This window comes from Podarcis muralis, chromosome 13 (assembly GCF_964188315.1).
Source record: "Podarcis muralis chromosome 13, rPodMur119.hap1.1, whole genome shotgun sequence".
In the NCBI taxonomy this organism is placed as follows: Eukaryota; Metazoa; Chordata; class Lepidosauria; order Squamata; family Lacertidae; genus Podarcis; species Podarcis muralis.
In genome coordinates this window covers 10493072-10506669 of record NC_135667.1, presented here as the reverse complement: position 1 = coordinate 10506669, position 13598 = coordinate 10493072, and the positions used below count along the sequence as shown (strand labels likewise).

General features: G+C 43.3%; 2 protein-coding genes across 2 annotated transcripts; both read left to right on the top strand.

Annotated features, from left to right (window-relative positions):
* The first annotated feature begins 4493 nt into the window (after positions 1 to 4493).
* Positions 4494 to 5453, top strand: LOC114582234 (olfactory receptor 10G6-like). Its single transcript, XM_028703083.2, has one exon. The coding sequence runs from the start codon at positions 4530 to 4532 to the stop codon at positions 5451 to 5453; it is 924 nt and encodes a 307-aa protein (XP_028558916.2). The 5' UTR covers positions 4494 to 4529.
* Positions 5454 to 10693: 5240 nt separating this feature from the next.
* LOC114583450 (olfactory receptor 10D3-like) lies at positions 10694 to 11367 on the top strand. Its single transcript, XM_028704769.2, has one exon. It carries the CDS (start codon positions 10714 to 10716, stop codon positions 11365 to 11367), a length of 654 nt encoding a protein of 217 aa, XP_028560602.2. The 5' UTR covers positions 10694 to 10713.
* Positions 11368 to 13598: the final 2231 nt, after the last annotated feature.

Below are 13598 nucleotides of genomic sequence, written 5' to 3'. Positions count from 1 at the left end.
AGCACAGACTCACACCATAGCCAAGACGAGGGGGGGAAACCTCAGTCATGCACAGTCATGCACATGTGGGGGCTAAATGAGGATGAAGACCGGGCAGAGAGCAGGGTTCAAATCACCCCACCTGGCCAGGACAATCCCTGGGTGCTCCCTTGGGCCACTCGCCTGACCCACCTCGCAGGGCTGTTGTTGCGAGGATAACACGGGGAGAACCACGCGCGCCCCCGGGAGCTCCTTGGAGGAGAAATCGGGCGATGAATGCAATGCACGAAATATATGAGAGGCGACCAGGTTTTGCAGGTGAGGGGCCCCCGCCAGCCTCCGCTTCCAACACCCGGCGCAACGACGCCGAAGTTTCCCCCCGGGCTCGGCTCGGGGAGCAGCGCTGCTCCCCCCCGGCTCCCCTTCGCCCTCCCGGCTCTCTCTGCCGCCCACTGGGGACCCCCCTCACCTGCCAAGTCCGGAGCGCCGGTGGAAGTTGCATGCATGCATGCAGGGCGCCGTGTTGCCATTGCATTGCACTGCACTCCATGCAACGCCTGCACGCATGCATTGCCTTGCACGCCCGCCAAGGGGTCTCCCCACGGTCCGATGCGTCCCCTCCGGCGTGGATGCAGCATTGCAAAAATAAAAAAACCCCGACGCAGCCTGCTTTGGTCACCCTGTATGAGGACCTCTGTCAGTAGAGAGACATCCAGCTCTACTTCACAGTTACAGCTGCAGGTGTAGCAGTGGATGTAGTGCTCCACTGACTTGCCTTGGTCAATCCAGATAAGAATGAGGCACTGTTACTGGCTGGTTTCCCAGAGTAGATGAATGGGAGAGGTTGCCTGCTCTTGGTTGGGTTACGCTCCCTCTGAAGAAGCGGGTATGTAGCTTGGAGTTACTTCTGGGTCATTTGCTGTTGCTTGAGGCTCAGGTGGCCCCAGTGGTGGGGAGTGCCTTCCACCAGCTTCGGCTGGTGGCCCAGCTACGCTCCTATCTGGGTAGGGATAGCCTAATTTCTGTCGTCTATGCTCTGGTAATCTCTAGGTTAGATTATGGCAACATATTATATGTAGGGCTGTTTCTGAAGATGGTACAGAAACTCCAGCTGGTGCAGAATTTGGCAGTCATGTTGTTCACCAGGGCAAGACGGTTTGAGCATATTAAGCTGATTCTGGCCTGATTGTACCAGCTGCCAGTTAGTTTCTGGGCCCAATTCAAAGTGCTGGTGTTGACCTCTAAAGCCTAAAATGGCACAGGACTGCAATACCACAAGGATTGCGTCTCCCCATATGTACTGACTTGGACCCTGCAATCATCATCTGTAATCAGCATCCTGAGACCTTCGGGTATAGGGCGGTATATAAATTCAATAAATAATAATAAATAATAATCTTGTGAGGTCCTTCTTTGAGTGCCTCCTCCATGAGACGTCCAGAGGATGGGCCTTTTCGGCGGTGGAATGCTCTCCCCAAGGAAGTTCACCTGGCACCTTCATTACATATCTTTAGGCACCAGGTGAGAACATTTCCCTTCAGCCAGTTGTCTGGCTGATTAACATTCTATGGCTTTTTAAAAGTGTCTGTAGGAGAGAGGGAGGGATAGGTTCCAGACAAAGTCCTTTCCCAGTCCTACCTGGAGATGCTAGAGATTGAACCTGGGACTTTTTGAAAACAAAGCAGATACTGTACCATGGAGCTGTAACTCTTCACATCACTCATTGAATTGTAGTTGACTATGTGAAGCAGTGTGAGAAAATGGTGATGTGAGGTTAAGGTTTTTTTTTTTAAAAAAAACATTTTTAAATGAAAGTCTTTCTCAGGAAGGAAAGAGATGTCACCACAGAGTCAGGGCAGGGAAGTATTCAGTGGTTGGAGTGCATGTTGGTACCAGTGACATGGGGAAATGTGGTCCTGAGGTCCTGGAAGCAGCAGCTGGTGCAGAACTCTGTGGCCAGGCTGTCGAGTGAAGCAACTGGATATGCATCTATGATACCTGTACTGAGAGAAGTGCATTGGCTGACAATCAGCTGCCAGGTCACCTTAGAGGTCTTCTCCTTCTTCTTCTTCTTCTTCTTCTTCTTCTTCTTCTTCTTCTTCTTCTTCTTCTTCTTCTTCCAGTGGTACCTCAGGTTACATACACTTCAGGTTACATACGCTTCAGGTTACAGACTCCACTAACCCAGAAATAGTGCTTCAGGTTAAGAACTTTGCTTCAGGATAAGAACAGAAATCGTGCTCTGCCGGCACGGTGGCAGCAGGAGGCTCCATTAGCTAAAGTGGTTCTTCAGGTTAAGAACAGTTTCAGGTTAAGAACAGACCTCCGGAACGAATTAAGTACTTAACCCGAGGTACCACTGTATTATTATTATTATTATTATTATTATTATTATTATTATTATTATTATTATTATTATTATTATTATTATTTGTTTGTGTAGAAGCTGCTGGGTAAACAAAAATTGGCTCTTATATCAAAATAAAAAATTTCCAGTCCAAAAATATGCTTCAATCTTCCATTTCAATGTACATTAAACCAGTGGCGTAGCATGGGGGGGGGGGGAGGAGTCACAAGTTGTCCTGGGTGCAATATTGTTCGGGGATACAAATTTTCAACATCCGGTGCTGCCTCAATACAGTTGCTTGCTTCCGTAGCTGGTTTCCATTGAAAACAGCTTCTCCATGTGAACCAGGAAGTGACCTCTGCAGACAATGAATGACTCTTTTTGTATCTCTGCAGCTGTGATCTCCCAGGTGATGCGGATGCCATTAGGCAGTTGAATGTGCATGCCTACTCCACCTGTTTACCTCCCTACCACTACCCCCTCTGCATGGCCCTGGGCACTGGCAACCCACGCTATGCCACTGCATTAAACAATTATTCTTAACAGAGACCGGGTAACCTGAAAGATCGCCTGCTCCTGTGTAAGGTCTCTTGGATCATGCAGTTGCTTTCAGGTAGGGACTTTGTTATGTAGAAACTTGGTTCGAGCTACAAATAATAAAAATCTATGTGCAAGAGACAAGAGCAGTGGAGATTGGTTCATTGGGGTGAATTGGGTATTCCCTGTGCCAGCTTCAGTCTGTTGTCGGTGATTCCGCACCTGCCTGCCTTCTTACCTCCAATCAATCAATCAATCAATCAATCAATCAATCAATCAGGGAGTGACTTTGCCCATCGTTGTCTCTAGCTCCTCTTCCTATTGGTCTTCCAGTATTCATCCCTACCAACCACAAAAGGGCAACAGGCCTGTTTGCTGTTATTAATTTCGGCAGCAATACTGTTCCCCATGAAAACTAAAGGAAGCCATGAACATGTATGGGGGAAAGGAAGCACAGCTTGTATTTTGAAACAGTAAATTCAGTGTGGATGTAGGAAGCTGGTTCATCCAGCATAGTATTGCCAACAAGACCTTTTGCACACAAAAGATGTGCTCTGCCACTGAGTTATGGCCTTTCACTTTGCCATGATGATGTTTTGAAAATCTGATGTAACTCCAAATGGAGTTATTATAAGCCCAAGGTGCATTGTTATGATCAAAACACACAGCACAATCATGAGTTCAGAAATGCCTTCAAATCCCAAAAGCCTGGAAATCAGAAACCTAGGGAGGAAATAAATGCACAAGGGAGGGAGAGGATATAAAGAAGATCAGACACAAATACAGTATTATAAAAAGGGAAGAACTTATAGGAAAAATCCAGAGTTGTGGGAGAATGTTAGGAATGGATTTACGATGAGAAACTTAGGACCTCTAGAGGAGAGCACTCATTCTGCTGCGCTGGCCACTGAACACCAGCTGTTATTTCAGGGTTCAAACTTGGCTGAAGGACAGAAAAGGGATTGGCTGTCTCTCCAGATAGTTGAGTGAAGGCACGAATAAGGCACAGAACATTTTCTACTGGGCATCTCAATATGAAGGAGCAGGTGGGATTCTGTGTCTTCAGGGCCCAAGTCCACAACCTGTATTGCTTGGACCTCTCCTTCCTAAGAGTCTCCATTATGATAAGGACTGTTATCAGATTACAACCTTTTCCTCAGTTGCATGGAATATGCGGGAGAAAAGTGACCAACTACTAAATGTAGAGAAACCAGCATTCAAGTCTGGCTATATCATGTCCTCCAACCTAGAACTCTTTCCCCACAATTTATTTTGTCCATTTGTATGTCTGGAGGAAGGATAGGATTGGAGAAGGTATGGTGCTCATTATTTAAAAGCATTCTCTTTTTGCATTTTCCTGGCTTATATGCGGAATGTATCTGAAAATAGCTTCTGGAAGAAAGTACTGATAAACCGTGACTGAAATGAACCCTGGGGATGAAGTTGCATGATTGTTGCACCAAGACTCTGAGATGACGCCTGAACCTTTGGAATTTAGGGTGGAAAAGATGGATATTCCACATCTCACCACTTCCCTTCTGCCAGATAACAAATGACAAGAGCTTGGTGTGATATCCAAAATGTTACACAGAGCTTGCCACAGCTTCATATTTTTTGTCACTCTCTTTTGTACATTGTAGTGACAAACCTTAAAGGCATTCAAAGAATGGAGTGTGAAAATCAAACAGCACTGATGTATTTTGTCCTCTTGGGGATTCCATACCCACCTGAGCTACATGCTGCTTTATTTTGCTTCTTTTTGTCCATCTACTTGCTGACCTTCCTTAGTAATCTCCTGGTCCTCTTGGCTGTGATATGCGAACCACAGCTGCACAAGCCCATGTACTGGTTCCTCTGCCACTTGTCCGTCTTGGACATTGCCACCTCGACCGTAGTGGTGCCCAAATTGATTGCTGGGTTTGTGGAGGGTGGTGGGACCATCTCCTTTGCTGGTTGTGTGAGCCAACTCTTCTTCTACCACTTTGTGGGGTGCACAGAATGCTTCCTCTACACCGTGATGGCTTATGACCGCTTCCTGGCCATCTGCCGGCCTCTCCATTATGGCACCCTCATGAACCGCAATGCCTGCCTCTGGCTTGCTATTGGCACATGGGCAGGTGGTTGTTTGCACTCAGCCATGGAGACAGCTCTCACCTTCCGCTTGCCCTATGGACCAGGGAATGAGGTGAGGTATATCTTCTGTGACATTCCAGCTGTGCTGAAACTTGCCTGTGCTGATACAACCCTCAATGAGATGGTGACCTTGATTGATGTCGGTCTTGTAGCCATGACTTGTGTTTTCCTTCTCCTTATTTCTTATATGTACATTATTTTGGCAGTCCTAAAGATTCATAGTGCTGAGGGGCGGCGGCGTGCCTTCTCTACATGTACATCCCATATCATTATTGTAATGATCTGCTATATTCCTCTAACCTTTACTTATCTAAGACCAGGAGCACAAGATCCACTGGGAGGCGTGGTGGCTGTGTTTTACACCACAGTGACTCCCTTCCTGAACCCTGTCATATACACTCTGAGAAACAAGGAGATGAAAACTGCTGTCTTGAGACTAGGAGGCAGGAAAGCATAGTTCCTCTCCCATGTGTATGCTCAGACAGATCTTTCTAAGTTCTGTTTCTGGTTGCATCTTACACTTTCAAGATATAGTCATGGCCACTAACTTTGATGGCTTTCAAAGGGTTTTGGAAAAATTCTTGTGAGATAAAGTTACCAGTGGCTACTAGTATGTCTCTGAAATCATAAGTAGGGTGCTGTTTAGCTCCTGCCCTGCTAGCAGGCTTCCCATAGGCATCTGCTTGGTCAATGTGAGAACACAATGCTAGATTAGATGGACCTTTGGACAATGACCACAATGTTGATGAAGATTATTCTTATGATAACAATGAGAACAATGATAATAATAGTCAGTATGATGTATTCCAAAAATGGCTTGGAGAAATGATTAAGTAGAAGACTGTAGTCCAGGGGTCAGCAAACTTTTTCAGCAAGGGGCCGGTCCACTGTCCCTTAGACCTTGGGGGGGGGGGCAGACTATATTTTGAAAAAAATAATGAATGAATTCCTATGCCCCACAAATAATCCAGAGATGCATTTTAAATAAAAGCACACATTCTACTCATGTAAAAACAAGCTGATGCCAGGACCGTCTGCAGGCCAGATTTAGAAGGCAATTGGGCCGGATCCGGCCCCTGGGCCTTACTTTGCCTACCCATGCTGTAGTCATATCCAAACCATCTCAAGCACATGGTTTTCCCCAACAGGACAAATGTGTGTAACTGATGTACATGTGTAAGTGCCCAACATTCTTCGTTGACCTGCAGCTAAGCAGTGAACTGGCTGCACAGTCAAGTATTTTGAGGGGATGTGGAGGCTGTAGGAAGCCTCCATCCCTGATGCTTGACCTGTGAGCGTCCACTCACGCATTTCAAGTGGGCTTCTCTTGCCGTTGCAATCGGGGATTGAGGAAGGTGCACTGGAGAATTCAGCCTTGTTTGCCTGAGAACGTCTCATGCAGTGATTCAGTTGGACAACCATCTTGCCTCAAGCAAAAGAAGGATGGCAAGTGTAGCTTATTACACATGTATACAACATGCACCATTGCCATTACTAATGGCTTGAATCAGGGCACAGAGTCATGGAGTTTGGTGGAAGCCTTGTAGACCATTTACCCCAGCATCCTGCTTAATAAAATAAATCCAGCATCACAAAGATGGCTGCCCAGCTTCTCTTTGAAGACCTCTAGCAGCGCAGAGCTTACCACGCCTGTAGTTAACTGGCTCCATTGCCATAAACAAATTTCTCCTGAGGTTCATGTGGAATTGATCATCTTGTAACTTGAGCCCATTAAAGTTTGTTCTTCTCTCTGGCACTGTTGAGAATAAGTCTTTGTCCACTTTCTTCCATTTGACAAGTGGAATTCCTACAAGTCCTACAAGTGAAATTCCGAAGATGACGATTGCATGCCAGTTTATTTGTATCAGAAACATTAGAGGCATGTGAGAGGTGTCTTCAGCATCACCTCGTTCACTGGGGTGAAACATTTGATTCAGTTCACATTTAAAGGTGGACCTACCTAGATCTCACTTCCTGAAATGATACATGAACTGAAACAAATCCTTCAAAATTTGCACTGAATTTTGCACTGCAAATACTGTAATGTGTACCAAAACATATACAGCAAGGTAAAGTGACCATAAAATGAATGTTAACAAAAATGTATACAAAAATGTGTGTGTTAAGAACAATCATGTATAAAAGTTCATATATTACGAGGAATTTGCCCCTAATATGACGAGTTTTCGTGAGTTTTTTTTTTTTAAAAAAAGAAATTGCAAGCTGATGTGGAAACGTGGAGAAATGAACTTAAATCTGCAAAGATGAGAAATGGAGATTAACAAAAAAAAATTACAAGTTCACCCATCCGTATGCTTTACTGTTCTATTAATATAATTATTCGGAGTCAAAGTAGATGTTTCAAGAGATCAATGATCAGGATCTGTTTCTAAAAGTTTTTTAAAAGTTTGAGAAAGTTGCCTTTTAATTTATTACTTATATAAATTGCAGTTGTGAGGGGCCCTGATTCAGACTGGGATCATGCCTGTTTTCCTGATTCACACTAGCCCAACTGAATCTGTTATTTACACTTACAATACCTGTACGTTTTGCTTCGCAGAATGAAAATAAATTTAGGGAGAGATTTAAAAAAAAAATTAAACATGAGAGAAAGGGTTAACTTTCACTCCAAAGTAATGTGATCCCAATCCAGCATCGTGTGTCTGCTATTATTATTATTATTATTATTATTATTATTATTATTAGGTAGACATACCCTCTCCCAACATCACATCATGTTGGGCCTCAATGCTGATGCTCTTAGTTTTCCTGAAAGTGAAAATCTGTTTTTTTTTAAAAAAAATGATATTTATTAAGAGTTTTCAAACAAAAAGGAATTACAAAATTAAAAAGAAGCCAATAACAAATTAACAAGGAAAAGTAAAAATAAAAAGAATAAAAAGTACAAAAATGCAACAAAAAAATACAAAATACATAAAAAGTGAAAAAACAATTTAAAAACAAGTCAGTATTTTCATATCTTATATTTCATTTACTTATTTCTTGACCTCCTCACACCTCCCTTTTTTGTATTCCAGTTCACATGGTTAATTCAGCAAATCCTTTCCCTCTTTGTTTTTATCTTAATTCTATATCTCAACATATTATAACTTCCGTATTTTCATCTAATTATCAGTCCATTGTGAAAATCTGGACAAAATTGTAGAGTTGTTTTTTGTTTAGGTCAAAGTTGTTGAGCTTTTTGGCGGAACGTTTTACCGATTTTGCAAAAATCCACCCGTAACGCAGTTCCGTTCTAAAGCGTATATCATTACAATGTGCAAGGACTCCTGCCCTGCAATGATAGCTGCCAGATGGGATTTTCTATTTTTTTAGGAGACATACAGATTAAGGGGTGTAAAGAGTGTCTGCCTGATTTTACAGCTAAGTAGAACAGCTGCTGGCTGCTAACTCCTCCCCCAACTCACTTCTTCATTCAGCCTGCCTTCCTCTCAGCCGTAGCCCCTCCCCCTCAGACCCTGTGCTCTGGTAGAGCACACAGCCACACCCACAAACAAACTCACAATCAAATCTCCAAACAGCTCAGACAACCAACCAGCCTTAAACCAAAAGACACAAGCTCACTCTCTTCAGCCTCCTCCGCCAATCCCTCACCTCTGTTCATGAGTCCTGGTCACGAACCCCCAGAAGTGGTATTTCTTCTGTGATGTTTTCCCATCTTGTAATCATCATCACCATCACCATAATTTTTTTTTAATACCCTGCCTATCTGGCTGGGTTTCCCCAGCCACTCTGCGCAGCTTCCAACAAAAAATTAAAAATACATTAAAACATCAGTCATTAAAAACTTCCCTAAACAGGGCTGCCTTCAGATGTCTTCTAAACGTCAGATAGTTGTTTATTTCTTTGACATCTGAAGGGAGGGCATTCCACAGGGTGGGCGCCACTACTAAGAAGGCCCTCTGCCTCGTTCCCTGTAACCTCACTTCTTGCAGTGAGGGAACTGCCAGAAGGCCCTCAGAGCTGGACCTCAGTGTCTGGGCAGAACAATGGGGGTGGAGATGCTCTTTCAGGTATACTGGGCCGATGACAGTTAGGGCTTTAAAGGTCAGCACCAACACTTTGAATTGTGCTCGGAAATGTACTGGGAAACATATGCATCTTGCATAAGGTAATGTCTGAAATGATGAAACCATTGCACTTCGTTTGCTATCTCCTTGGAGGTTTCAGGCTTGGGGAACTGGTGAGCCATCAGGGATCAAGTCCCTTATGGTTGTCAAACTATTAAACAACAAACAAACCTGGTTGAGACACCAGGATGGGCAAAAGTGGATGGCATAAAAGCAGTGAAGCCACTGGAGTTAAGGAACAGTGTGGCACTATGTATGGTGTTCATGAGTAATGTCTCTAAAATTCATTCTCCCATTAGTTGTGCATGAGTTTGAATTAGAACATTAATTTCTTCTGCACTAATTGATTATGTGCTCTGGAAAACTGAATGCATCCTGTAGGTAAGTCAAAAGGCAGATGTGTGTGTGAATAGACCTGTGAGAGATGGCATTCTTCCACAACCAAATTGTTGTGGCTGATGTGAGAATAGCTGGTGGCATCACAATGAAGGTGAAGGAGTTATGGGGAATTGGCTTCATTTTGCATCCAAATTTCTCTGGCACCTGAATTGGTTTTCCACGTCACCAGTGTTGCACGGTAAACATTGGTTTATTTCTTCACATAAATGCATAAAACAACTATGGGATTTGCTGCTCAAGAAGTGCCAATGGTTGCAGGATTAGGTGGCTTTGAAGTGGTAGTGTAAAAATGAAGGGAGTGGCAGGGCACCAGTGGGTATTAGCTACAATAGTTTAATGAAACCTTAGGGTTCAGAGACAGGTGGCTGCTGACTGCCTGGATTTTGTAGGAGGGCATAACAGGAAATTTAGGTTTCTGCAGTTAAAGTGGATTAAAGTTGTCCTGGCATGACAGCAGACCCTCCTAGTGTCCCTATTTTCCAGGGACATTCCTGATTTACAGTAGCCATCCGAGTTTTGGATTTAATCCTGGAATGTCCAGCTTTTCCTTAGGAAGTCTCTATAAATGTTGGAGGGTATGGAGTTATTGGACCCTTGAGCCATCTGAAGGCAATACTGTATAGGGAAGTTTTTTTTTAAAAAAATGTTTAATGTTTTATTATGCTTTTATATATGTTGGAAGCTGCCCAGAGTGGCTGGTGCAACCCAGTAAGGTGTGTAGGGTATAAACAGTAAAATTATCATTATGGAATGGGACGTCCCTATTTTCATTGGACAAAGGTTGGAAGGTATGTGACACTGCTAGTCAGTGTAGACCATATTGCGCCAGATAGCCTGATGTGGTTTAAGGCTGCTTCCCATGTTCCTATCACAATTCAGAGCACGAGAGGAGAAACAACATGAACGTTCTTATTTTTCTGCTGCTGTAGGGATGGGTCCGACCAGAAGAACCACACGGTAGTGACCCATTTCATTCTCCTCGGGATCCCCAACACCGAAGGCCTCCAGACCATCCTCTTCGCTGTCTTCTCGGCTTTCTATCTCTGCACTTTGCTGGGAAATCTGACCATTATGTCGGCCGTCCTCCTCGACTTTCATCTCCACACCCCTATGTACTTTTTCCTCTGCAACCTGGCCATCCTAGACATTGGTTTCTCTTCCGTCGCCACTCCCAAAATGTTATCTATCCTTTGGGGACAAAGCAGGACAATCTCCCTAGGGGGGTGCATGTCCCAGGTCTTCTTCTACCATTTTATGGGATGTTCTGAGTGCCTGCTGTATACCGTCATGGCTTATGATCGCTACATTGCCATCTGTTACCCACTGCGGTACATGGTCATTATGAACTGGAAGGTGTGCGTCATCTTGGCGGCAGGTACATGGCTCGCCAGTTCTGTTCAGGGCATCGTTCTCACCAGCCTCACGTTCACATTGCCTTACTGTGGCCCTAATGTAATAGATTATTTCTTCTGTGATGTTTTCCCAGTCGTCAAGTTGGCCTGTGCAGATACTACCACCATCGAAGCTGTGGGCTTCAACAATATTGGCATTGTGGGTGTGACCTGCTTCTTCCTCATCCTCTTGTCTTATGTCCGCATCATTTACTCCATCGCACGGATGAATTCTGGGGAGGGGAGGCGCAAAGCGGCCTCCACATGTGCCTCCCATCTTCTGGTGGTTACCTTTTTCTTTGGACCCTGTGCCTTGATTTACACCCAGCCGTCTCTGAGTGGGGTCCTGGTCACCCCGGTGCAGATCTTTGGCAATGTTGTCACACCCATGCTCAACCCAGTCATCTACACTCTGCGCAATAAGGATGTGAAAGCAGCCCTGAAGAAACTAATGGGGAGGCAGACAGTCCCACAGTTGATGGCACATTAAGGAACATCATGTTCCTAAAGGGTGCATGCTTGGAATAAACATTTTGGCCTTTTATTGAGCATATTTGAGCATATTACAGTGGTAAATTGGTTCTCAAACTTAATCTGTTCCGGAAGTCTGTTCCAAAACCAACGTGTTCCAAAATCAAAGCGCTCTTTCCCATAGAAAGTAATTTAAAAACAACCCCTAAAACAGCAATTTAACATGAATTTTACTCTCTAACGACACCATTGATCCATAAAATGAAAGCAATAATTAATGTACTGTACTATAAAATAAATAAGACAGTATTGTAGATGATAAAAATTAAAAAAAAAATTTTTTTTTACCTGCAAAGATGATAGTCATTGTTTAGATGGGGGGGCTTTTATCCATTTCCACAGTCACACATTCAATCAATCAATCAGTAGCTGGACTGGGTTCCACATAGTCACAAAAACAAATTAACTGAAAAAGCCTCAGAAATAAAAACACAAAATAAATAGCAAAAACAAAAGCACCAAACTCAATCTATTCTGGAAGTCTGTTTGACTTCTGAAATGTTCAAAAACCAAGGTGCAGCTTCTGATTGGTGCAAGTGCTCTGGAAACAATAGCCGACAGCTGAACTCAACGTTCAGCTTCCAAAAAATGTTTGAAAACTGGAACACTTACTTCTGGGTTTTTGGCATTTGAGAACCAAGGTACCACTGTACACCTATCCTGGTTGGGCTGCACTGGCTACCAATTAGTTCCTGGGCCCAATTCAAAGTGTTGGTTTTGGTGCTCGCTCTGACAGCACATATACTAAAGTGTTGGTTTAGACCTACAAAGCCTTAAATGTCTTAGGACTGCAATACCTCAAGGATCGCCTCTCTCCATATGAACCTACCTGGACCCTGAGATCATCTTGTGAGGCCCTTCTTAGTGTGCTTCCTCCGTGAGAGATCCGGAGGGTGGATCCACATCAACGGGCCTTTTCTGCAGTGGCTCTCAGTTTGTGGAATGCTCTCCCCAGGAAGGTTCGCCTGGTGCCTTCATTATACACCTTTAGACACCAGGCAAAAACGTTCCTCTTTAATCAGGCCATTGACTGACTGACATCCAATGCCCTTTTAAAATGTGTGTGTGGAATTTATGGAGCTGGCAGAACTGACTGGGAGAATCCACGATCAGAAAGAAGAGGAGCACCAAGAAGATTGGAAGAAATTTAAAGACTATTTAGTTAAATATTGTAATATAAGATAATTAGAAGATACCTGAAAGTATCTGATAGGCCTAGGATTAGAATAAGAACGTTGTATAGTAATATGGATTTAAGCCAATAAGAAAAGAGAGGAAGATAGTAAATTGAAGGAGTTAATTGTTATTTTTGTTATAAATGTGGAAAATTAATATTTTTTTTTGAAAAATAAAAAAATAAAATGTGTGTGTGGGATTATTGGGTTCTTCTTGTTCTTGTTCTTGTTTTTATTATGCATTTTGTGTTTTTCTGATGTGATTTTATGTTGTGAACCACGAGACCTGCAAATGTAGGGAGGTATACAATTTTTAATAATAATAATATTAATAATAATAATAATAATAATAATAATAATAATAATAATAATAATTCAGTGACCTCTTCAAATGTAATCATGAATGTATCACTAGTATATTGCTTTCTGCAGCACATGGTATGGTGGTCAAGAATCTTGGAGATTTCTTCTTTCCCCTATCATTCTTAATATAGTAATGGTGCTGTTAGAACAGCCTTTGTCAACCTGGTGCCCTCTAGATGGCTTTGCACAGCAGGTCCCATCACCCTTGGCCAAGCTGCCTATGGATGATGGGAGCTGTAGTCTAGAAGGAACCAAACTGCTCTAGGATGGATTAGACAGTTGCACTGGTGCACTGCCAGTGAATTCACTGGAGCCCCCATTCTTTCGAATGCTTGAATACTGCTACCCCAAACTTGATTCCTCAAGTGAAGGCTTCTGGATGTCTCTGCAGTTGGAACCAGATTAAGTTAGTCACTTTTATGTAAGCTTCTGTTGAACTCAGTGTGATATCCAAGACTAGCTTGAACCCTAGACTAGTCCGCATTGAACTCCATGTGACCAAAGAACTCAATCCTGAGAAAGCTAAGCAGTCTTGCAACTATAGCCTATTTTTCTTGAGAAGAATACTTCCCACTGGTTTTAATGTGCTGATATGTTTCGTGGCATTATACACTGCTGTTCACTGCTGTTCTGGGGGACACAAACATGTTGT